At 44.7% G+C, this 27,860-nt stretch overlaps 1 protein-coding gene across 1 annotated transcript; it reads right to left on the reverse strand.

Annotated features, from left to right (window-relative positions):
• Positions 1 to 27,860, reverse strand: LOC139536754 (lysosomal proton-coupled steroid conjugate and bile acid symporter SLC46A3-like). The gene is made up of 8 exons (XM_071337348.1): positions 27,855 to 27,860; positions 26,018 to 26,022; positions 25,906 to 25,910; positions 25,794 to 25,798; positions 24,767 to 25,643; positions 21,665 to 21,748; positions 17,700 to 17,856; positions 1 to 2,373 (listed from the first exon to the last, which is right to left on the reverse strand). Exons 1-8 carry the CDS (start codon positions 27,858 to 27,860, stop codon positions 2,274 to 2,276), a joined length of 1,239 nt encoding a protein of 412 aa, XP_071193449.1. The 3' UTR covers positions 1 to 2,273.

Genomic DNA, 27,860 nt, shown 5'->3' on the forward strand with positions numbered 1-27,860 from the left:
TGGTCTAGGGCCCGCCCAGAGAACAACACTGGTCTAGGGCCAGCCCAGAGAGCAACACTGGTCTAGGACCAGCCCAGAGAGCAACACTGGTCTAGGGCCAGCCCAGAGAGCAACACTGGTCTAGGGCCAGCCCAGAGAGCAACACTGGTCTAGGGCCCGCCCAGAGAACAACACTGGTCTAGGGCCAGCCCAGAGAGCAACACTGGTCTAGGGCCAGCCCAGAGAGCAACACTGGGGCCAGCCCAGAGAGCAACACTGGTCTAGGGCCAGCCCAGAGAGCAACACTGGTCTAGGGCCCGCCCAGAGAACAACACTGGTCTAGGGCCAGCCCAGAGAGCAACACTGGTTTAGGGCCCGCCCAGAGAACAACACTGGTCCAGGACCAGCCCAGAGAGCAACACTGGTTGAAAAAAATATATGTAATTCCAACCAGTTGCCATTGAAATTACATCTTTTCAACCAGTTTTGATCACTGGGGAAACTAACAAGTCGTGACATAGTTCAGACAGAATTCGTGACATAGTTCAGACAGAAAGTGCATTTCCTTGAGCGTCTACACAAGTTTATCATGTTTGTGTAAGGCATCATTGAGAAAGTGCATTTCCTTGAGCGTCTATACAAGTCTATCATGTTTGTGTAAGGCATCATTGAGAAAGTGCATTTCCTTGAGCGTCTACACAAGTCTATCATGTTTGTGTAAGGCATCATTGAGAAAGTGCATTTCCTTGAGCGTCTACACAAGTCTATCATGTTTGTGTAAGGCATCATTGAGAAAGTGCAAAATGAGTTGCAGAAGTAGCCTGGCAGTTTGAGCCATCACTCCTTGTCATGTAACGACAACACCAACAGATGTGAGAGCAGTAATAGAACAGGTAAGTAGAACATGATATACAGTCAGTACCTATCTGTGATGAGGTAGATTACCGCTGTCTGCTATTACGTTCACTCTGTTTGCTATCTAGCCAATATTCATTTCACTTCAGAGACTTCTAGTCATTAGCTACTTATTAAAACATTTTGGAAAATCAATTAGCTTATTTCCCCTTTTTTTTGTTGCAACAACGTGAATAATTGAATCATGTACAGCGTCATAACATCGACTAATTATTCCACCGTGAAGAAGAATTGGGCTGTGTGTTTAAAACGAGGGCCTTACTTTACAGAGAAATTGACGCTGAGAAAAGAGGCTACGGGAAATCAGACCAAAAGCAACACCTGTGATTTCAACACACCTGTGATTTCGACACACCTGTGATTTCGACACACCTGTGATTTCGACACACCTGTGATTTCGACACACCTGTGATTTCGACACACCTGTGATTCCGACACACCTGTGATTCCAACACACCTGTGATTCCAACACACCTGTGATTTCAACACACCTGTGATTCCAACACACCTGTGATTCCAACACACCTGTGATTTCAACACACCTGTGATTCCAACACACCTGTGATTCCAACACACCTGTGATTCCAACACACCTGTGATTCCAACACACCTGTAATTCCAACACCCACCAAACACAGTTAATTTAGTAGGCACATTCGACAGATTTTTCCACCTTGTCGGCTCGATGATTTGAACCTGGACCTTTCGGTTACTGGCCCGACCGCTACCTGACGCCCTGTATATAAAAAGATGCATTGGAATGACTGCATTAAATCATAGTACATACGCAGACATACGTTATTATAAAGGATGGCAGAAATATAACGTGTGTATGAATAAAATGTGACCAGTTTGAAGGAAACAGTTCTGAGCTCTGACAAAACCCTCTTTATATTATGTTACTGAAGTGCTCTAGAAACATCCGTTTACTATTTACCCTGAAATTAAAATCTGACTTTATATCAGAACTATTCAAACTGAGGTAACCAGTCCGAGACTGCTGATTGGTTTAAGAGTCCAACTCTGTTCGTCCAACCATATGCCACCATGGGCCAATTTCCCAAAACACAGATTTTATTTATTTTACTTGGCAAGTCAGTTAAGAACAAATTCTTATTTTCAATGACGGTCTAGGAACAGTGGGTTAACTGCCTTGTTCAGGGGCAGAACGACAGATTTGTACCTTGTCAGCTCAGGGATTTGAACTTGCAACCTTTTGGTTACTAGTCCAACGCTCTAGGCTACCACTAGGCTACGCTGCCGCCCCATATTAAGTATACATCTACAGTAGGCGCCAGAACAGACCCCCACAGAGGAAGAGGGAGAAAGAACAAATCAAAGAGCTCCAGGACAAAGTTTCTAGTCTTGCCTCACCAGCCTCAGGTGAGGAGAGGGTCATTGTCTCCGGCCAGGCCTTCCTCTTCTGGGATGAGGACCTCTGCCTCCTTACTTTCATCCACCCCCAGCAGCCCCACACTCCTGTAGGTCACAGAAAGAGCAAGAGAAGGAGCCAGAGAGAGGGAGAGAGACAGAGAGAGAGAGAGAGAGAGAGAGAGAATTCGAAGAATTCGAAACCAAATCCAATTATGATAAACTCCCATATCTACTGGGTGAAATTCCACAGTGTGCCATCACAGCAGCAAGATTTGTGACCTGTTGCCACAAGAAAAGGGCAACCAGTGAAGAACAAACACCATTGTAAATACAACCCATATTTATGTTTATTTATTTTAACTTGTGTGCTTTAACCATTTATACATTGCTACAACACTGTATATATATATAATATGACACTTGTAATGTCTTTATTGCTTTGAAACTTCTGTATGTGTAATGTTTACTGTTAATTTGTATTGTTTATTTCACTTTTGTATATTATCTACCTCACTTGCTTTGGCAATGTTAACACATGTTTCCCATGCCAATAAAGCCCCTTGAATTGAATTGAATTGAATTGAGAGAGAGAGAGAGAGAGAGAGAGAGAGGAGAGAGACAGGGAGAGAGAGACAGGGAGAAAGAGACAGGGAGAGAGAGACACAGAGAGAGAAACAGGGAGAGAGAGAGACAGGGAGAGAGAGAGACAGAGACAGTGAGAGAGAGAGAGAGAGAGAGAGAGAGAGTGAGAGAGAGACAGAGAGAGAGAGACAGAGACAGTGAGAGAGAGAGAGAGAGAGACAGAGAGAGAGAGAGAGAGAGAGAGAGAGAGAGAGAGAGAGAGAGAGAGAGAGAGAGAGAGAGAGAGAGAGAGTTGGTGGGGGCTGTGAGAGGAGCAACTGGCCCAGCCCCCACCAACCAAATGAGTGACATTAAACAAATGCTGAGTCTACTATGCTCACATGTGATGGGCCGAGGGTCATGGTAAGATGAGCACAAGAACTCCACCATTCTCACACTACATCCACCCAAGTGGCATGACACAAATTCTATCTTAAATGATAAACAAATCACATTTGCAAAATAAGAGTTTACTTTAATTGAAAAATCCTATTTTAATGGTTCTTCTTGGATTGTGAGTGTTTGTCTCATTTTGAAAGGTAAGGAAAAGAGAAAAAAAAGTTATGAAGTCTTTTTACGTTGCATGTTGGAATATACAAGGATTGAAGTCCTCTGCTTTTGGGCTAAAGAGCAGAAAGAAATTGATGATGTTGATATTTTAGTACTACAGGAAACATGGTGCAGAGGTGATGTTTCCACTGGCTGTCCACTAGGTTATAGGGAGATAATCATACCATCCACTAAATTAAAAGGAATCAAACAGGGCAGAGACTCAGGGGGAATGCTAATATGGTATAAATCTGAACTAATTAATTCAATCGAATTGATCAAAACAGGAGAATTCTTTATCTGGTTAAAAATCAACAAGGAGGCTATCTTGACAGATAAAAACGTCTTCCTCTGTGCCACATACATTCCCCCCTCAGAGTCACCCTACTTCAACGAAGAGAGCTTCTCCATTCTAGAGGGAGAGATTAGTCACTTTCAGGCCCAAGGCAACGTACTGGTCTGTGGAGACCTGAATGCTAGAATAGCAGAAGAACAAGACACTATTAACAGTCATGGGGATAAACACCTACCAGGAAGCAATAACCTTTCCCTCCCCACATACCCCCACAGAAACAACTATGACAAAGTGAAAAACAAAAATGGATTACAGCTCCTGAGGCTCTGTCGAACACTGGGTCTGTACATAGTCAATGGCAGGCTGAGAGGAGACTCTTTTGGTAGGTACACCTACAGCTCATCCCTTGGCAGCAGCACTGTAGACTACTTCCTCACCGACCTAAACCCAGTCTCTCAGAGCCTTCACAGTCAGCCCACTAACACCTCTCTCAGACCACAGTAAAATCACAGTGTATCTGAGAAGAGCAGAACCCAACCATGAAGCATCATGGCCCAATAAACTACATGGTACTAAACAAGCCTATAGATGGAGTGCAAACAGTACAGACATCTACCAAAAAGCAATTAGTAGCCAAAAAATACAATCTCTCCTGGACAACTTTTTAGCCTTAACATTCTCCTTCAGCAATGAAGGTGTAAATTTGGCCGTTAGGAACATAAACTTTATATTTGACAAATTAGCCTCCTTGGCTAATCTAAAGAAGCATAAGAGCAAACCAAAAATAACAGATAATGAAAAATGGTTTGATAATGATTGCAAAAATCTAAGAAAGTCATTGAGAAATATATCTAATCAAAAACACAGAGAACCAGACAACAAAAATATACGCCTTCAATATGGGGAAACACTGAAGCAATACAAACGCACCCTAAGAACAAAAAAGGAACAGCACATTAGAAATCAGCTGGATGGAATTGAGGAATCCATAGAATCAAACCACTTCTGGGAGAATTGGAATAAATTAAACAAACCTCATCATGAGGAGTTGGCTATCCAAAATGGGGATATGTGGAGAAATCACTTTGCAAACCTCTACAGCAATATAACAAAGAGCCCAGAACAAAAAGATATACAAGAAAAATGACAAATTCTTGAATTAGCAGTCAAAGACTATCAGAATCCTGTGGATACCCCAATTACAGAAGAAGAATTATTGGAAAAAATATGCAATCTCCAACCCAAAAAGGCCTGTGGTGCTGATGGGATTTTAAATGAAATGATCAAATATACAGACCACAAATTCAAATTGGCTATACTCAAACTCTTCAACATTATCCTCACTGCAGGTATTTTCCACGATATTTGGAACCAGGGACTGATCACACCAATCTATAAAAATGGAGACAAATTTGACCCAAATAATTACAGAGGAATATGCGTTAACAGCAACTTGGGGAAAATTCTCTGCAGTATTATAAATAGCAGACTACATAATTTCCTTGACGAACACAACGTCCTGAGCAGAAGCCAGATTGGATTTCTAAAAAATTATCGTACAACAGACCACATTTACACCCTCCACACTCTAATTGATAAACAAGTTAACCAAAACAAAGGCAAAATCTACTCGTGTTTTGTAGATTTCAAGAAAGCATTTGATTCAATTTGGCACGAAGGTCTTTTTTATAAACTAATAGAAAGTGGTATTGGAGGGAAAACATATGATTTTATTAAATCAATGTACACTAAAAACAAATGTGCGGTTAAAATTGGCAACAAGCAAACAGACTTCTTCTCTCAGGGGCGGGGAGTGAAACAGGGCTGCCCAATAAGTCCAACATTATTTAACATCTACATTAATGAATTGGCAAAAACATTAGAAGAATCGGCAGCACCTGGTATCACCCTACACAACACTGAAATCAAGTGTCTGCTGTACGCAGATTACCTGGTGCTGCTGTCTCCCACTAAAGAGGGGTTACAGCAACACCTAGATCATCTTCACAGGTTCTGTCAGACTTGGGCTCTGACCGTTAACCTAAAAAAAACAAATATAATGATTTTCCAAAAAAGGTCCGGAAATAAGGATGACAAATATAAATTCTATTTGGACACAGTTCTATTAGAACACACCAAAAACTACACATATCTAGGACTAAATATCAGCAACACAGGTAGCTTTCACATGGCTGTGAATGAGCTGAGAGACAAAGCAAGAAGAGCATTCTATGCCATTAAAAGGAACATCAAAATTGAAATTCCAATTAGAATCTGGCTCAACATTTTTCAATCAGTTATAGAACCAATTGCTCTATATGGCAGTGAAGTATGGGGTCCACTCTCTAATAATGAATTTACTAAATGGGACAAACATCCAATTGAAGTATTGCATGCAGAGTTTTGCAAGACTGTATTGCAAGTACAAAGAAAAACTCCAAATAACGCATGTAGGGCAGAATTGGGCCAATATCCCCTCCTCATTCGAATAGAAAAAAGAGCCATCAAATTTTACAACCATCTAAAAACAAGTGATCCTAAAACATTCCATCACACAGCTCTACAATGTCAAGAGATGAAACCAGAGAAGAGTCCCCTCAGCCAGCTGGTTCTGAGGCTCAGTTCACCAACCCAAACCAACCCCATAGAGCCTCGGGACAGCCCTCAGAAAATCTGGCCCAACCAAATCATCACAAAACAAAAAGAAAAATATATAACCTATTGGAAAGACACCACAAAAAATCAAAGTAAACTTCAATGCTATTTGGCTCTAAACAGACAGTACATGGTGGCAGACTATCTGACCACTGTGACTGATAGAAAACTGAGGAAAACATTGACTAGGTACAGACTCAGTGAGCACAGTCTGGCTATAGAGACCGGTCGTCACAGACAAACCTGGCTGCCCAGAGAGGACAGGCTGTGCTCACTCTGCTCCAGGGGAGAGGTAGAGACAGAAGTGCATTTCCTACTACACTGTGACAAATACTCAGACCTAAGAGCATATTTCTTTCCCAAAATTATAATTCAATACAAAGAATTTGAAACTATAAAAGATGAAGAAAAATTCAAATATTTATTGGGTGAAAAGCCAAAATGTGCAGTTTTGGCAGCCAAATATGTGTCCTCCTGCCACAGCCTGAGGGACAGCCAGTGAAAAATGCAAATTAATGTTGATAATATTTCCCATTTAGCTTAGTTTTGTTTTGTCTTTCGTACCAGGTCATGTGTCTTCTCAGTCATGTTGACACTGGTCTACTACTGTTGCTTTAATGTATTGTTGTTCTGATTAATATTGTTGTTGTAGCTGTTATTAATGGTAATCCCATGTCCACTACTACTATTATTATTGCTGTTAGTCCCACCATTTATTTATATATAAATATATATATATTTTGTGTATATATACATATATATTTTATTTAAATTTTTCGATATGTATACTTTGACAATGTAAGTAATAATAACTTGCCATGTCAATAAAGTCAATTGAATTGAATTGAATTGAAAGTCAATTGAATTGAATTGAATTGAGAGAGAGAGAGAGAGAGAGAGAGAGAGAGAGAGAGAGAGAAAGAGCGCGACAGAGACAGAGAGAGAGTGACAGAGAGAGAGTGACAGAGAAGAGAGAGAGAGAGAGAGAGAGAGAGGTCATGATCAGATGAGCTCCTGCATTTTTCAGCATTTTCTTTAAAAAATATAGATTTAGAGTTAGTTAAACTTGGATTTTTTGTCAGGAACATATACAGGATGCTACCCTCTACAACATAACCCTAAATTCAAATCAAAACTCAAAACCTACAACCTGATTTTGGACGGAATTACGGAATCACCTGAAAGATTCACAACTACCAAGGATTATTACACAGCAAATTCTCTGGAAAACAACAGTAACCTGAAAACACCACCCAACCTGGAACTGAGTGAGTAATGTTTAGTCTGAAACTATATTCTATTGCCAAAAGCCAAGAAGAAAAATACATGACATTACTTTATAAGCATTGAATGAAACATAATTGCCAAGCTTGATACAGCTTCAACTAGCACTGACGTGTCAAGTGAGAGGTGTCAAAGACCATTAGCCCAACAATGGCAGGAGAGTCGAATAGTCTACCCCAACCAAATGGAGAGGCCTTAGAAGCTCCCTCCTGCTGTTCAGAGGTAATTAAAATACAGTACCCTGGGAGTGTAAAGAATGACAAGGCAAGAAAAGAGCACAAAATGAAGCTCCTTATGGAAAATCAAGAGACACTTTTTGCTGACTATTACAAAAATGGGAACATCAGCAACCTTATCTTCCACACAAACCATCCCCTGGCATGGCACAGTGCTATATTAGCACACTACCCCTCTGTTAAGAGAGGGGGGGTTAACGAGGGGTGGAAACTCAGGATACTTGACAACGAGGACTCTGAGTCAGCTAACATAAATCTATATAAGTCTGGAACAGTATTGGTACAGGGCAACCCCAAACAGTTTCAGCTGGACTTTCACCTAATCAAAGAATTAGCCCAGCAGGAGAAGCTCTCCCTTGATAAAGATACCCCCACCCCAAGCGGGTCAGACCAAAACTCTTCATCATATAACCCCACAGACGAGCAACCCTCAGCAGACAGTCAACCTCCCAGTACAGAGCACTTCTCCCTCATTGAAATGAAGGATAAATTCACCCAGCTGGAGGTAAGGCAGGTTGAGCTGGAACAGCAGGTGATTACACTCCAGTCAGCACAGACCCAGACAACAGCCCAGCACAACAACACCCCCTTAACCTGTTATGGCTGCAAGGGAAATTATTGAGTAGCCAGAAAAAAGGTGCCCATTTCAAACGGCCTCGTACTCAATTCTTGCTCGTACAATATGCATATTATTTATTACCTTTGGATATAAAACACCTTCTAGTTTCTAAAACAGGTTTAATTATTTCTCTAAGTGAAACATAACTCTTTTTACAGCCCATTTTCTGGAAAAAGTGAATTTTCCAAGAAGCTATGTCTCTCTTCAAGATACTCTCTATAAAAGGCCTTGGCACTTGGGACTGTACAAACACGTCACACATCTTCCCCTGGTTGTCATGCGGAAGTGAGAGAAAAAAGGACTTGATTATCTCTGTCAGGGACTGAAAGGAACCTCTTTGAGTGATAAGTGCGCACTTTATAATTTTTTCTGGGCGCGAAGTAGGAACTGGACCGCGCTCCTGGAAAACACTCGTTATAGGTGAATATGACCTCCAGCTTCGATTTTCTTTGATACATGTCACAAAATCATCCTAAAGTATGTTTTTTCAATATACTTTAATTATATTATTGAAATTTATTCTGGACTTTAGACGTGATGCGACGCAAGAATTTTGTCAAGACGGAGAGGTTAGCATGGCATGGCCAGTGTGTCATGCTAATTCAACAGGGACATCGTTCGTTCTAGGTCCAAATGAACACGGTTCTGAACAAAGGACCCTTTGGAGAACATTCTGATGGAAAATCAACAAAGATAAGGACCCAATTTGGGATGCTTTTTCATATATCTGTCGAACTGTGCTATCGCTAGCGTGTGACTAGAATCAATGCTGCTGTGTGTTAGCTATTGTAGTAAGCTAATATAACGATATATTGTGTTTTCGCTGTAAAACACTTCAGAAATCGGAAATATTGTCTGTATTCACAAGATCTTTCTCTTTCATTAGCTATCCACCATATATTTTTCTGAAATCTTTTCTGATGTGAAATTAGAAGTAGACGTTGGTGTCTGTTTTCTCTGGCTACTGCCGTGCGATTTCTTACTGTAGCTATGATGGTAGCAGTAATGTAAAACTGATTTATAGCTAAAATATGCATTTTTTTTGAACAAAACATAGATTTATTGTGTAACATGTTATAGGACTGTCATCTGAGGGAGTTTTTTCTAGGTTATTTAGGTTAGTTCTAGGTTAGTTAGGTTGGCTTTGCATGCTAGCTGCATGCTAGCTGCATGCTACCGGTGCTGTGAAAAATATCTGTCTCTCTTTTTGTATTTGGTGGTGAGCTAACATGAATATATGTGGTGTTTTCGCTGTAAAACATTTAAAGAATCTGAAATATTGTCTGTATTCACAAGATCTTTGTCTTTCATTAGCTATCCACCATATATTTCTCTGAAATGTTTTCTGATGTGTAATAAGGTAGTTGAAGTTGGTGTCTGTATTTTCTCTGGCTACTCCCGTGCGATTTCTTACTGTAGCTATGATGGTAGCAGTAATGTAAAACTGATTTATAGCTAAAATATGCATTTTTTTTGAACAAAACATAGATTTATTGTGTAACATGTTATAGGACTGTCATCTGAGGTAGTTTTTTCTAGGTTATTTAGGTTGGTTTTAGGTTAGTTAGGTTGGCTTGTGCATGCTACTTCATCCTACTTGTGCTGTGAAAAATGTCTGTCCTCTTTTTTATTTGGTGGTGAGCTAACATAAATATATGTGGTGTTTTCTCTGTAAAACATTTAAAAAATCGGACATGTTGGCTGGATTGACAAGATGTTTATCTTTCAAATGCTGTATTGGACTTGTTAATGTGTGAAAGTTAAATATTTTACAAAAATAGATTTTGAATTTCGCGCTCTGCACTTGGACAGGCTGTTGTCATATTGATCCCGATGTCGGGCTTGCAGCCTGAAGAAGTTAACCAGACCAGGAGAGCTGGAGGTGGAGAGAGACACATCTGGACTCTGGACAGTTAAGAGACAACTTCAACTGGAGAAAGAGCAGAAGCAGGAGCAGGAGCAGAACAGAGCACTAGAGGAGAGGATCAGACTGCTGGAGGAGAGGGAGAGGGGGATGGAGGAGAGGATCAGACTGCTGGAGGAGAGGTTGAGGGGGATGGCATGTGACAGAGAACAACCCACTAGGGAGGTGGCCATCCCCACAGAGAAGCCAGCAGAACAGCCCACCTCATCACCCGACAAAAGTCTCGACACCACAGCAGAACAGTCCACACCAGACCCTGACCATAGAGTCAACATCACAGCAGAACAGACAAAAGAAAACCCCCAAGCCCAGCAGCTCTCACCCCCCATGAGCACCCCCCCTGTCAGCCACCCTGATAGCCCTCCTGACAACCCCCCCACACCCACTGAGGACAAACACAAGACACAGATTTTTCTCCTTATGGACTCAAATGGGAAATTTATAGAAGAAAAAAAACTTTTTCCCAAACACAGTGTGTCTAAACTCTGGTGTCCAAACACCCAGTGCGCCCTAGACCTTCTGTCTGAGGACAAACTAGGCTCACCTAGCCACATAATAATACACACAGGCACAAACGACCTGAGAGCACAGCAGGAAAGGGTGGCCACAGCACTGAAGGGAGTGATTGAAAAAGCTTCTTCTACTTTCCCCAATGCACAAGTGGTTATCTCCACCCTGCTACCACGAAAAGACTTCCACCCTGCTACAATACAGCGGGTAAACGCAAGCATCTCCCGTGACTGTGCCTCAAAACCAAATGTTTTCCTGGCCCACCACTCCACCCTGGACTTGAACAGCCTCTATGACCAGGTCCACCTCTACAAGGCAGCAGTGCCCACCTTTGCCCGGACTCTAAAGGACATCGCTCTCAAACGCAGCCCCAACACTTCACACAGGAGCAACAGATCAATAGACACCCCACCCAGACCAGCGAGACACCCTCCAAGACCTTCAGCACCCCACCCTGGACCTACACATAGAGGACCCACGCCAAGAGGACCTACATCCAGACCACAGCACCCCCAGACACACCCCCACCCCAACCAATCAACACCCCCCCACATCAACCATGCCCACACCCAATTTAGGCCCCCTCAGATCAGACCTATGCCACTCCTGCCCACCCCATGCACCCCACCCCCGCAGAGAGGGCATCAACATGGAAGTCACACATACGCCCAGGTAGTGAGCGGGCAAACAGGCCCAACCCCCACTCTTACACTCGCCCAAGCCAACGGCATGTACCAGATGCTCAGCAGGCTCTGCTCACACTTACTGGCCTGAGGCCAAACCACGACCAACAACATTGGACACTTTATGGAACAAAAAGCCTTCACTATATCATCCTGGAATATCCAAGGCCTGAGGTCATCTGCCTTTGGCCTAAAGAGCAGGAACCCGGACTTCACCAAAGAAATCGGTAATGCAGACATTGTCATCCTGCAAGAAACCTGGTACAGAGGAGACGGACCCACTGGTTGCCCTCTAGGTTACAGAGAGCTGGTAGTCCCATCCACCAAACTACCAGGTGTGAAACAGGGAAGGGACTCAGGGGGAATGCTAATTTGGTATAGAGCAGACCTAACTCACTCCATTAAATTAATCAAAACAGGAACATTTTACATTTGGCTAGAAATTCAAAAGGAAATTATCTTAACAGAGAAAAATGTCCTCCTGTGTGCTACCTATATCCCCCCACTAGAATCCCCATACTTTAATGAAGACAGCTTCTCCATCCTGAAGGAGGAAATCAATCATTTCCAGGCCCAGGGACATGTATTAGTCTGTGGCGACCTAAATGCCAGAACTGGACAAGAACCTGACACCCTCAGCACACAGGGGGACAAACACCTGCCTGCAGGTGACAGCATTCCCTCCCCCATATGCCCCCCTAGGCACAACTATGACAACATAACCAACAAAAACGGGTCACAACTCCTGCAGCTCTGTCGCACGCTGGGTATGTACATAGTCAATGGTAGGCTTCGAGGGGACTCCTATGGTAGGTTCACCTATAGCTCATCTCTTGGCAGTAGCACTGTAGACTACTTTATCACTGACCTCAACCCAGAGTCTCTCAGAGCGTTCACAGTCAGCCCACTGACACCCCTATCAGACCACAGCAAAATCACAGTCTACTTGAACAGAGCAATACTCAATCATGAGGCATCAAAGCCAAAGGAACTGAGTAACATTAAGAAATGCTATAGATGGAAGGAATGCAGTTTGGAAACCTACCAAAACACAATTAGACAACAGCAAATTCAATCCCTTTTAGACAACTTCCTGGGTAAAACGTTCCACTGCAATAGTGAAGGTGTAAACTTGGCAGTAGAAAATCTTAACAGTATATTTGACCTCTCAGCTTCCCTGTCAAATCTAAAAATCTCAAATAGAAAACCAAAGAAAATGAACAACAATGACAAATGGTTTGATGAAGAATGCAAAAATCTAAGAAATAAATTGAGAAACCTGTCCAACCAAAAACATAGAGACCCGGAAAACCTGAGTCTACGCCTTCACTATGGTGAATCACTAAAACAATACAGAAATACACTACGGAAAAAGAAGGAACAGCACGTCAGAAATCAGCTCAATGTAATTGAAGAATCCATAGACTCTAACCACTTCTGGGAAAATTGGAAAACACTAAACAAACAACAACACGAAGAATTATCTATCCAAAATGGAGATGTATGGGTAAACCACTTCTCCAATCTTTTTGGCTCTATAACAAAGAATAAAGAGCAAAAACATATACATGATCAAATACAAATCCTAGAATCAACTATTAAAGACTACCAGAACCCACTGGATTCTCCAATTACCTTGAACGAGTTACAGGACAAAATAAAAACCCTCCAACCCAAAAAGGCCTGTGGTGTTGATGGTATCCTTAATGAAATGATCAAATATACAGACAACAAATTCCAATTGGCTATACTAAAACTCTTTAACATCGTCCTTAGCTCTGGCATCTTCCCCAATATTTGGAACCAAGGACTGATCACCCCAATCCACAAAAGTGGAGACAAATTTGACCCCAATAACTACCGTGGAATATGCGTCAACAGTAACCTTGGGAAAATACTCTGCATTATCATTAACAGCAGACTCGTACATTTCCTCAATGAAAACAATGTACTGAGCAAATGTCAAATTGGCTTTTTACCAAATTACCGTACAACAGACCATGTATTCACCCTACACACCCTAATTGACAACCAAACAAACCAAAACAAAGGCAAAGTCTTCTCATGCTTTGTTGACTTCAAAAAAGCCTTCGACTCAATTTGGCATGAGGGTCTGCTATACAAATTGATGGAAAGTGGTGTTGGGGGTAAAACATACGACATTATAAAATCCATGTACACAAACAACAAGTGTGCGGTTAAAATTGGCAAAAAACACACACATTTCTTCACACAGGGTCGTGGGGTGAGACAGGGATGCAGCTTAAGCCCCACCCTCTTCAACATATATATCAACGAATTGGCGCGGGCACTAGAACAGTCTGCAGCACCCGGCCTCACCCTACTAGACTCTGAAGTCAAATGTCTACTGTTTGCTGATGATCTGGTGCTTCTGTCACCAACCAAGGAGGGCCTACAGCAGCACCTAGATCTTCTGCACAGATTCTGTCAGACCTGGGCCCTGACAGTAAATCTCAGTAAGACCAAAATAATGGTGTTCCAAAAAAGGTCCAGTCGCCAGGACCACAAATTCCATCTAGACACTGTTGCCCTAGAGCACACAAAAAACTATACATACCTCGGCCTAAACATCAGCGCCACAGGTAACTTCCACAAAGCTGTGAACGATCTGAGAGACAAGGCAAGAAGGGCATTCTATGCCATCAAAAGGAACATAAATTTCAACATACCAATTAGGATCTGGCTAAAAATACTTGAATCAGTCATAGAGCCCATTGCCCTTTATGGTTGTGAGGTCTGGGGTCCGCTCACCAACCAAGATTTCACAAAATGGGACAAACACCAAATTGAGACTCTGCATGCAGAATTCTGCAAAAATATCCTCCGTGTACAACGTAGAACACCAAATAATGCATGCAGAGCAGAATTAGGCCGATACCCACTAATTATCAAAATCCAGAAAAGAGCCGTTAAATTCTACAACCACCTAAAAGGAAGCGATTCCCAAACCTTCCATAACAAAGCCATCACCTACAGAGAGATGAACCTGGAGAAGAGTCCCCTAAGCAAGCTGGTCCTAGGGCTCTGTTCACAAACACAAACACACCCCACAGAGCCCCAGGACAACAGCACAATTAGACCCAACCAAATCATGAGAAAACAAAAAGATAATTACTTGACACATTGGAAAGAATTAACAAAAAAACAGAGCAAACTAGAATGCTATTTGGCCCTAAACAGAGAGCACACAGTGGCAGAATACCTGACCACTGTGACTGACCCAAACTTAAGGAAAGCTTTGACTATGTACAGACTCAGTGAGCATAGCCTTGCTATTGAGAAAGGCCGCCGTAGGCAGACATGGCTCTCAAGAGAAGACAGGCTATGTGCTCACTGCCCACAAAATGAGGTGGAAACTGAGCTGCACTTCCTAACCTCCTGCCCAATGTATGACCATATTAGAGAGACATATTTCCCACAGATTACACAGATCCACAAAGAATTTGAAAACAAATCCAATTTTGATAAACTCCCATATCTACTGGGAGAAATTCCACAGTGTGCCATCACAGCAGCAAGATTTGTGACCTGTTGCCACAAGAAAAGGGCAACCAGTGAAGAACAAACACCATTGTAAATACAACCCATATTTATGCTTATTTATTTTAACTTGTGTGCTTTAACCATTTGTACATTGTTACAACACTGCATATATATAATATGACATTTGTAATGTCTTTATTGTTTTGAAACTTCTGTATGTGTAATGTTTACTGTTAATTTGTATTGTTTATTTCACTTTTGTATAATATCTACCTCACTTGCTTTGGCAATGTTAACACATGTTTCCCATGCCAATAAAGCCCCTTGAATTGAATTGAATTGAGAGAGAGAGAGAGAGAGAGAGAGAGAGAGAGAGAGAGAGAGAGAGAGAGAGAGAGAGAGAGAGAGAGAGAGAGAGAGAGAGAGAGAGAGAGAGAGAGAGAGAGAGAGAGAGAGAGAGAGAGAGAGAGACAGACAGACAGACAGACAGACAGACAGACAGACAGACAGACAGACAGACAGACAGACAGACAGACAGACAGACAGACAGAGAGAGAGAGAGAGAGAGAGAGAGAGAGAGAGAGAGAGAGAGAGAGAGAGAGAGAGAGAGAGAGAGAGAGAGAGAGAGAGAGAGATAGAGATAGAGAGAGAGGGAGAGAGAGAGACAAAAGGAGAGAGAGAGACAAAAGGAGAGAGAGAGAGAGAGAGAGACAGTGAGAGAGAGACAGAGAGAGAGAGAGACAGTGAGAGAGAGACAGAGACAGTGAGAGAGAGAGAGAGAGAGAGAGAGACAGTGAGAGAGAGACAGAGACAGAGAGAGAGAGAGAGAGAGAGAGAGAGAGAGAGAGAGAGAGAGAGAGAGAGAGAGAGAGAGAGAGAGAGGGGGAGAGAGAGGGAGAGCGAGAAAGAGAGAGAGAGCGATAGAGAGCGATAGACAGAGAGAGAGAGAGAGAGAGAGAGAGAGAGAGAGAGAGAGAGAGAGAGAGAGAGAGAGAGAGAGAGGGAGAGAGAGGGAGAGAGAGGGAGAGCGAGGGAGAGCGAGAAAGAGAGAGAGAGACAGACAGACAGACAGACAGACAGAGAGAGAGAGAGAGAGAGAGAGAGAGAGAGAGAGAGAGAGAGAGAGAGAGAGAGAGAGAGGGAGAGAGAGAGACAAAAGGAGAGAGAGAATGGGCCAAGGGAATGAGAAAACGTAGTGTACTCACACTGAGTCATAGGGATAAGACAACGTAGTGTACTCACACTGGGTCATAGGGATGAGACAACGTAGTGTACTCACACTGGGTCATAGGGATGAGACAACGTAGTGTACTCACACTGGGCCATAGGGATAAGACAACGTAGTGTACTCACACTGGGCCATAGGGATGAGACAACGTAGTGTACTCACACTGGACCATAGGGGTGAGACAACATAGTGTACTCACACTGGGTCATAGGGATGAGACAACGTAGTGTACTCACACTGGACCATAGGGGTGAGACAACGTAGTGTACTCACACTGGACCATAGGGGTGAGACAACATAGTGTACTCACACTGGGTCATAGGGATGAGACAACGTAGTGTACTCACACTGGGCCATAGGGATAAGACAACGTAGTGTACTCACACTGGGCCATAGGGATAAGACAACGTAGTGTACTCACACTGGGTCATAGGGATGAGACAACGTAGTGTACTCACACTGGGTCATAGGGATGAGACAACGTAGTGTACTCACACTGGGTCAAAGGGATGAGACAACGTAGTGTACTCACACTGGGCCATAGGGATGAGACAACGTAGTGTACTCACACTGGGTCATAGGGATGAGACAACGTAGTGTACTCACACTGGGTGATAGGGGTGAGACAACGTAGTGTACTCACACTGGACCATAGGGGTGAGACAACGTAGTGTACTCACACTGGACCATAGGGGTGAGACAACATAGTGTACTCACACTGGGTCATAGGGATGAGACAACGTAGTGTACTCACACTGGGTCATAGGGATGAGACAACGTAGTGTACTCACACTGGGTCATAGGGATGAGACAACGTAGTGTACTCACACTGGGTGATAGGGGTGAGACAACGTAGTGTACTCACACTGGGTGATAGGAGTGAGACAACGTAGTGTACTCACACTGGGTGATAGGGGTGAGACAACGTAGTGTACTCACACTGGGTGATAGGGGTGAGACAACGTAGTGTACTCACACTGGGTGATAGGGGTGAGACAACGTAGTGTACTCACACTGGGACATAGGGATGAGACAATGTAGTATATATGTAGATGTATATTATTAGTAGTATATACTACTCACACTGGCAGGGCCAAGGGGATGACAGAGTCGTAGTAGTAGTATATTAATAGGATAAGAGCGTCTGCTAAATAACTTAAATGTAAATGTAAATGTATTAGTCGTAGTAGGAAGTATATTATTATTAGTAGTATATACTACTCACACTAGCAGGGCCAAGGGGATGACAGCCGTAGTAGTAGTATATTAGTAGTATTAGTCGTAGTAGGAAGTATATTATTATTAGTAGTATACAATACTCACACTAGCAGGGCCAAGGGGATGACACAGAGTCCAGCAGACAACAGGAAGCAGAATCCAGGGTACCAGGTTACCGTGGCAGCGTAGAGACTACTGAACACAGCTATCGCCACACTGCTGTTCACACTGTCCAGGCACGCCAAGCACGCAAACAACGCTCCTACACACACACACACACACACACACACACACACACACACACACACACACACACACACACACACACACACACACACGAGAGAGAGAGAGAATACACTGTCAGTTAAATTGGTTCAAAGCCACATAGGTGCGGAAGTGCTGAAAAAGTACGATCCTACATGACAACACTCCAGCCTACCGTTGAGACAGAAAGAGTCTCCATGACAACACCTCAGCCTACAGTTGAGACAGAAAGAGTCTCCATGACAACACCTCAGCCTACCGTTGAGACAGAAAGAGTCTCCATGACAACACTTCAGCCTACCGTTGAGACAGAAAGAGTCTCCATGACAACACTTCAGCCTAACGTTGAGACAGTCTTCATGACAACACTTCAGCCTAACGTTGAGCCAGAAAGAGTCTCCATGACAACACTTCAGCCTAACGTTGAGCCAGAAAGAGTCTCCATGACAACACTTCAGCCTACCGTTGAGCCAGAAAGAGTCTCCATGACAACACTTCAGCCTAACGTTGAGACAGTCTCCATGACAACACTTCAGCCTAACGTTGAGCCAGAAAGAGTCTCCATGACAACACTTCAGCCTACCGTTGAGACAGAAAGTGTCTCCATGACAACACTTCAGCCTACCGTTGAGACAGAAAGAGTCTCCATGACGACACTTCAGCCTACCGTTGAGACAGAAAGAGTCTCCATGATAACACTTCAGCCTAACGTTGAGACAGAAAGAGTCTCCGTGACAACACTTCAGCCTAACGTTGAGCCAGAAAGAGTCTCCATGACAACACTTCAGCCTAACGTTGAGCCAGAAAGAGTCTCCATGACAACACTTCAGCCTAACGTTGAGCCAGAAAGAGTCTCCATGACAACACTTCAGCCTAACGTTGAGCCAGAAAGAGTCTCCATGACAACACTTCAGCCTAACGTTGAGCCAGAAAGAGTCTCCATGACAACACTTCAGCCTACCGTTGAGCCAGAAAGAGTCTCCATGACAACACTTCAGCCTACCGTTGAGAGAGTCTCCATGACAACACTTCAGCCTAACGTTGAGAGAGTCTCCATGACAACACTTCAGCCTAACGTTAGACAGAAAGAGTCTCCATGACAACACTTCAGCCTACCGTTGAGACAGAAAGAGCCTCCATGACAACACTTCAGCCTACCGTTGAGAGAGTCTCCATGACAACACTTCAGCCTAACGTTGAGACAGAAAGAGTCTCCATGACAACACTTCAGCCTACCGTTGAGACAGAAAGAGTCTCCATGACAACACTTCAGCCTAACGTTGAGAGAGTCTCCATGACAACACTTCAGCCTAACGTTAGACAGAAAGAGTCTCCATGACAACACTTCAGCCTACCGTTGAGACAGAAAGAGTCTCCATGACAACACTTCAGCCTAACGTTAGACAGAAAGAGTCTCCATGACAACACTTCAGCCTACCGTTGAGACAGAAAGAGCCTCCATGACAACACTTCAGCCTACCGTTGAGAGAGTCTCCATGACAACACTTCAGCCTAACGTTGAGACAGAAAGAGTCTCCATGACAACACTTCAGCCTACCGTTGAGACAGAAAGAGTCTCCATGACAACACTTCAGCCTAACGTTGAGAGAGTCTCCATGACAACACTTCAGCCTACCGTTGAGCCAGAAAGAGTCTCCATGACAACACTTCAGCCTACCGTTGAGCCAGAAAGAGTCTCCATGACAACACTTCAGCCTAACGTTGAGACAGAAAGAGTCTCCATGACAACACTTCAGCCTACCGTTGAGCCAGAAAGAGTCTCCATGACAACACTTCAGCCTAACGTTGAGCCAGAAAGAGTCTCCATGACAACACTTCAGCCTACCGTTGAGCCAGAAAGAGTCTCCATGACAACACTTCAGCCTAACGTTGAGAGAGTCTCCATGACAACACTTCAGCCTAACGTTGAGACAGAAAGAGTCTCTATGACAACACTTCAGCCTAACGTTGAGACAGTCTCCATGACAACACTTCAGCCTACCGTTGAGCCAGAAAGAGTCTCCATGACAACACTTCAGCCTAACGTTGAGACAGTCTCCATGACAACACTTCAGCCTAACGTTGAGACAGAAAGAGTCTCCATGACAACACTTCAGCCTAACGTTGAGACAGAAAGAGTCTCCATGACAACACTTCAGCCTAACGTTGAGCCAGTCTCCATGACAACACTTCAGCCTACCGTTGAGACAGAAAGAGTCTCCATGACGACACTTCAGCCTACCGTTGAGACAGAAAGAGTCTCCATGACAACACTTCAGCCTAACGTTGAGACAGAAAGAGTCTCCATGACAACACTTCAGCCTAACGTTGAGCCAGTCTCCATGACAACACTTCAGCCTACCGTTGAGACAGAAAGAGTCTCCATGACGACACTTCAGCCTACCGTTGAGACAGAAAGAGTCTCCATGACGACACTTCAGCCTAACGTTGAGCCAGAAAGAATCTCCATGACGACACTTCAGCCTACCGTTGAGACAGAAAGAGTCTCCATGACAACACTCCAGCCTAACGTTGAGCCAGAAAGAGCCTCCATGACAACACTCCAGCGTAACGTTGAGACAGAAAGAGTCTCCATGACAACACTTCAGCCTACCGTTGAGACAGAAAGAGCCTCCATGACAACACTCCAGCGTAACGTTGAGACAGAAAGAGTCTCCATGACAACACTTCAGCCTACCGTTGAGACAGAAAGAGCAGGGTACAGCTCCTGTTATCTGGGTCCAAGACAGAAGGGTTGTTTTGCATTCCACATCGTTTCGTCAAGTGTCCGTGTAGGAGAGGACGGCTTAAAAGAAGAGCACTTCAGACATGGCTCTCTGGTCAGACAAGGGTCCTACTCTGTGGTCTAGAACGTTCTCTGTTTAAACAAACCGTGGCTCTCTGGTCAGACAAGGGTCCTACTCTGTGGTCTAGAACATTCTCTGTTTAAACAAACCGTGGCTCAGGAATGCACAAACATAGGCGCAGACACATGGCAACATGATAACATTTACACACACGGATTTAGTACTGTAGATATGTGGTAGTGGTGGAGTAGGGGCCTTTCACAACACAGTGTGTTGTGAAATCTGTGAATGTATTATAACTTTTTAAAATTGTATAACTAACTTAATTTTGCTGGACCCCAGAAAGAGTAGCTGCTGCCTTGGCAGGAACTAATGGGGATCCATAATAAACCCCAGGAAGAGTAGCTGCTGCCTTGGCAGGAACTAATGGGGATCCATAATAAACCCCAGGAAGAGTAGCTGCTGCCTTGGCAGGAACTAATGGGGATCCATAATAAACCCCAGGAAGAGTAGCTGCTGCCTTGGCAGGAACTAATGGGGATCCATAATAAACCCCAGGAAGAGTAGCTGCTGCCTTGGCAGGAACTAATGGGGATCCATAATAAACCCCAGGAAGAGTAGCTGCTGCCTTGACAGGAACTAATGGGCATCCATAATAAACACCAGGAAGAGTAGCTGCTGTCTTGGCAGGAACTAATGGGGATCCATAATAAACCCCAGGAAGAGTAGCTGCTGCCTTGGCAGGAACTAATGGGGATCCATAATAAACCCCAGGAAGAGTAGCTGCTGCCTTGGCAGGAAGTAATGGGGATCCATAATAAACCCCAGGAAGAGTAGCTGCTGTCTTGGCAGGAACTAATGGGGATCCATAATACAAAGGCATGGAAATAAGTCAAAATAAATTTGTTTGTTTCATTCTCAATGATTTTATTAACGGATGTGCTTTGTTATCGGGTTTTAAAGCATTAGTTTCGTCAAAGAAAATGATCTAAAACTCACCCTGCTCGGTCTTTGACACGATCTTCGACATCATGGATCTCAGCACGGGGAATGGCATGATGGCCAGCAGCATTGGAAGCCTCACTGAGAAGAACAAACATGACAGATTTCCTTGTCGATTTCATTCCTGAATTGTTGCTTGTTAGTTGTATAACTACCGTTCCCTGAAGGAGGAAAACGAGGTTCAACCAGCTAAGGGGATTTACAATGTCTGACACAGCCAATGAAATCCGCGACTCGCTGGAAGACCTGACCTTCAACAGGTGATAATCATAAGGCTCAGATGAATTCCTTAAATGTAATTCCGCTCTTCACCGAGCCCAGGTACAGGTGTTGTACCTGGTTCCCCTCTTTCAGGGAACAGTAGTTATAGTCATAAAGTTACCTTTCAGTCAGTCAACGTCGGTACAACGACGGGGAAATATAATCACGACCCCAAAGGATACTAAATGAAAAGGCCCATGGCAGACCCCCCCAGACCTGACCCCACCAGATGCAGCAGTCTGGGTATCGTGCACACACACAACGCACTGCCTAGTAACTTCCCCTGTCCCATCAGTATCCTGTGGACTATACTGGTAGACCCTCCCCTTTCTCATCAGTATCCTGTGTGTTATACTAGCAGCAGTGTCATCCAACCAATAAAACCTCACACCAGTGTGTGGTGATATCCAGCCAATAAAACCTCACACCAGTGTGTGGTGATGTCTCCACAGCACATATCCCCTATAGTCAACCCTTTAAAACAACGCCCAAGACGCTGCCAGAACCCTGGCAGGTTCACCGCTAGGTAACCCTTACCCCCTGTTGCTATATGGCAGGGAGATGGCCTCCACAATCCAATGGGAGAGACACTGCTTAGCCATGACTTACAGGAAGGGTGTACAAGGCAACGTGTTGAGGTCTCCAACAAGTTTAGCCGAACCCAAAGCCATGAGCAGGGAGGATCTGTAGGAGAGGATCTTCAGATCCACTGACTCCAGAGGCTCAAAGGTGGCCCGCACACAGTGCCTCCAAAACAAGCACCAAGACCCACGTGGGCGCAACAGGTTCTAGAAACCGGCCTGAGAAGAGGTACACCTTTCAGGAACCCCCCCCCCCCCGGAGCGCCCCGGTGAGGCTGCGTAAATTCTCCCATAACATGCTGAGATCGCAGCCAGGTACACTTTTAACGTGGAGAATGTGCGTCCCTGTTCGACAAACTCCAGTTGAAACAAATGGAGTCCTTTATCTTGGCACCTATACGGCCGCCTCAGGGAGGGATTGAGGGAGCCCTGCAGACCGGAGGGACTGAGGGAGCCCTGGAGACCGGAGGGACTGAGGGAGCCCAGGAGACCGGAGGGACTGAGGGAGCCCCGCAGACCGGAGGGACTGAGGGAGCCCTGCAGACCGGAGGGACTGAGGGAGCCCTGCAGACCGGAGGGACTGAGGGAGCCCTGGACTGGAGGGACTGAGGGAGCCCCGCAGACCGGAGGGATTGAGGGAGCCCCGCAGACCGGAGGGACTGAGGGAGCCCTGCAGACCGGAGGGACTGAGGGAGCCCTGCAGACCGGAGGGACTGAGGGAGCCCAGGAGACCGGAGGGACTGAGGGAGCCCCGCAGACCGGAGGGACTGAGGGAGCCCTGCAGACCGGAGGGACTGAGGGAGCCCTGCAGACCGGAGGGACTGAGGGAGCCCTGGACTGGAGGGACTGAGGGAGCCCCGCAGACCGGAGGGATTGAGGGAGCCCTGGACTGGAGGGACTGAGGGAGCCCTGCAGACCGGAGGGACTGAGGGAGCCCTGGACTGGAGGGACTGAGGGAGCCCTGCAGACCGGAGGGACTGAGGGAGCCCTGGACTGGAGGGACTGAGGGAGCCCTGCAGACCGGAGGGACTGAGGGAGCCCTGGACTGGAGGGACTGAGGGAGCCCCGCAGACCGGAGGGATTGAGGGAGCCCCGGAGACCGGAGGCACTGAGGGAGCCCTGGACTGGAGGGACTGAGGGAGCCCCGCAGACCGGAGGGATTGCCTGCAAACGTGGGCTGAACCACAACCGCCGGCAGAAACATGTATAGGAGGGTTCCGATGCCACTGGCGCACCAGAGGGTCAGTTCCCAGCCAAGAGCATTGCTATCACCCAGCTCTGGAACAGCCACATCAATTATAGTCCCAGGGGAACGAACCCAGGGGAACGAACCCTATCATAGAAGACATCATCCCCAGTAGGTCACATCAATTATAGTCCCAGGGGAACGAACCCAGGGGAACGTAACTATCATGTTAATATCCTCCTTATTCCTGACCATGTGAATACCCTCCTTATTCCTGGCCATGTGAATACCCTCCTTATTCCTGGCCATGTTACCATGTGAATACCCTCCTTATTCCTGGCCATGTGACCATGTGAATAACCTCCTTATTCCTGACCATGTTACCATGTGAATACCCTCCTATTTCCTGACCATGTGAATACCCTCCTTATTCCTGACCATGTGAATATCCTCCTTATTCCTGACCATGTGAATACCCTCCTTATTCCTGACCATGTGAACACCCTCCTTATTCCTGACCATGTGAATATCCTCCTTATTCCTGACCATGTGACCATGTGAATACCCTCCTTATTCCTGACCATGTGAATACCCTCCTTATTCCTGACCATGTGAATACCCTCCTTATTCCTGACCATGTGAAAACCCTCCTTATTCCTGACCATGTGAATATCCTCCTTATTCCTGACCATGTGAATACCCTCCTTATTCCTGACCATGTGAAAACCCTCCTTATTCCTGACCATGTGAATACCCTCCTTATTCCTGACCATGTGAAAACCCTCCTTATTCCTGACCATGTGAATATCCTCCTTATTGCTGACCATGTGAAAACCCTCCTTATTCCTGACCATGTTAATACCCTCCTTATTCCTGGCCATGTGACCATGTGAATAACCTCCTTATTCCTGACCATGTTACCATGTGAATACCCTCCTATTTCCTGACCATGTGAATACCCTCCTTATTCCTGACCATGTTAATACCCTCCTTATTCCTGACCATGTTACCATTGAATATCCTCCTTATTCCTGACCATGTTACCATGTGAATACCCTCCTTATTCCTTACCCAGTAACATAATGAGCGTGGTCTTGGCGAAGGTCACCAGGGTCATACCCACCATGACACTCAGGATCCCTATGAGAATGATGACGAGGTCGGGGACGCCGCAGCGAGAGAACACCGTCACGCCCACGAAGCTGGTCAGGTACACCGTCATGGACAGCGCAGAGCCGTAGCCAATTAGGATCTCGTTCCAGCACAGAGGCTGGTTGAGCTCGTACAGCGTGATCATGGAGAGCCCGCCCATGTTGGCGAAGGAGAAGGAGCCGAAGAGGAGCAGGAGAAGCATCAGGAGGACGTTGCGCCTTCTGCTGGCCCCTGCAAACAGCTGGTAGACCCCGTAGGCCAGCTGATGCATGGCGGTGCGACGCAGGGAGCCGTCCAGGGGGCCTTTCAGGGGACGTTGGAGCGTCTCCTCCAGGATGAAGACGGCGTAGAGCAGGTTGAAACACAGGAACAGAGCAGAGGTGAAGAAGGGCCAGTTGAAGCCTGCTGCTCGGAGGAAGTATCCCGTAGAGAGAGAGGCCACTCCAGACAGCAGGCCGATCACCATGTCTATCCCGGCCATACGCAGGGTCTTCTGCTGTCCGTCCTCACACAGGTCAGCGATGTACGAGAAACAACCACCCAGGAACGTCCCCGAGCCCCCGAACAGGGCGCTGACGAACGACGAGACGATGAGGAGGTAGAGGTTAAGTTCATAGAAGGAGACTGCCAGGAAGAACAGCACGTAGAACAGAGAGCCAATCAGCGGCAGGATGATGGTGATCTTGCGTCCACGCTGGTCGCTGTAGGCAACGAGGATGAAGGTGACGGCCAGAGAGGGGATCATGGAGAACAGCTCGGTGTAGAGGGAGAAGAGAGACGCCGCCTTCTGGACCTCCTGGTGTAAACAGAAAACAACAAGGTAAACAAACACGTAAACAACAACGGCAAGGGAGGTGTCATGGAGTAGAGGGTGGAGTTATTAACGTTACCTCTGCTGAAAACACAATCAGTTAAACACACGGGGTAATGGAGTTATTAACGTTACCTCTGCTGAAAACACAATCAGTTAAACACACGGGGTAATGGAGTTATTAACATTACCTCTGCTGAAAACACAATCAGTTAAACACATGGGGTAATGGAGTTATTAACGTTACCTCTGCTGAAAACACAATCAGTTAAACACACGGGGTAATGGAGTTATTAACATTACCTCTGCTGAAAACACAATCAGTTAAACACACGGGGTAATGGAGTTATTAACGTTACCTCTGCTGAAAACACAATCAGTTAAACACACGGGGTAATGGAGTTATTAACATTACCTCTGCTGAAAACACAACCAGTTAAACACACGGGGTAATGGAGTTATTAACATTACCTCTGCTGAAAACACAATCAGTTAAACACACGGGGTAATGGAGTTATTAACGTTACCTCTGCTGAAAACACAATCAGTTAAACACACGGGGTAATGGAGTTATTAACATTACCTCTGCTGAAAACACAATCAGTTAAACACACGGGGTAATGGAGTTATTAACATTACCTCTGCTGAAAACACACACGGGGTAATGGAGTTATTAACATTACCTCTGCTGAAAACACAATCAGTTCAACACACGGGGTAATGGAGTTATTAACATTACCTCTGCTGAAAACACAATCAGTTAAACACACGGGGTAATGGAGTTATTAACATTACCTCTGCTGAAAACACAATCAGTTAAACACACGGGGTAATGGAGTTATTAACATTACCTCTGCTGAAAACACAATCAGTTAAACACACGGGGTAATGGAGTTATTAACATTACCTCTGCTGAAAACACAACCAGTTAAACACACGGGGTAATGGAGTTATTAACATTACCTCTGCTGAAAACACAATCAGTGTACACACGGGGTAATGGATAATGTCACTGATGGATGGGGAAAACACACGACCGTGAGAACACAGAAGGAACTGTAACATATCAAAAGGCAGAACACACAGTTCCACACACAGACCACACAGTTCCACACACAGAACACACACAGAGAACACACAGAACGACTGCAGCCTGGTGTATGGCCGTGATGAAAAAGAGGAAGTAGACAGTGAAAAGGAGAACTGTGTCACCGCTCTGCTCTGTTATAGGTCAGTATGACGGCTCTACATGGAAATAGAATGTTATTCATGTCAATCTAGGTTTCAAGCCGGAGGAAGCTAACCCTCGCCGAACCCACAACAGGTGAAGGCTTCAGGTGGTTCTTGCCTTTCAAAATAAATTGAGAACAAGCAGGCATCTCCTGAACAAGTACTTCATCAGTCTCCTGTCAACCAGCTACTGTAACTGGTGAGACGTGACCTCCTGGTTGCTTACAAAATAAAAATTGAAATTTCATCAGCCTGTGATTGTCAAGCAAATAACAGTCGGTCTCACGGTAATTGACCATTAATTAACAAACACATTTAGCATCTCCTGGCTTCCACACAGGACACTGATTGAGACCTTTGGAACATCTACACTTTAAAAAGTCTAATAAATCCAATATAATATAGTCTACACCTTCACAATAAATCCATGTAATATAGTCTACACCATCACAGTAAATCCATGTAATATAGTCTACACCTTCACAATAAATCCATGTAATATAGTCTACACCTTCACAATAAATCCATGTAATATAGTCTACACCATCACAATAAATCCATTATTTATTTTAGACAGGTCTAAAGAAAAATGATATGAAGAAAATGTAGTCTATTTCAGAAGAACAGAATAGCATACTCTGAGTTGTCCTTATGTTAGGTCCTGATGTGGCTATGCCATATGGCTGTGGGGCTACACTAGTTCATTTAGCAGACAAGATTTGTTTAGAATTCCGTGGCATTATTTTATATTATTTTATAGTATGAAGAATACAATTGAACAAAGCTGAATAAAAGAGAAAGGATATTTTCTCCAAATGATTTGAGGGAGTGCTCACATGCTGCTATTCTGTGTTGAGAGGTTAACAAAGAAACAGGTCCTCCTATATGCTTAATTTAGAGTTATTAATGTAACTTTAGTTGTTCTACAAAACGTTGGGCAATATGTTTAGATTTAATACATTGTACCTGCAT

The sequence above is a fragment of the Salvelinus alpinus genome, chromosome 13 (assembly GCF_045679555.1).
Source record: "Salvelinus alpinus chromosome 13, SLU_Salpinus.1, whole genome shotgun sequence".
Taxonomy (NCBI): domain Eukaryota; kingdom Metazoa; phylum Chordata; class Actinopteri; order Salmoniformes; family Salmonidae; genus Salvelinus; species Salvelinus alpinus.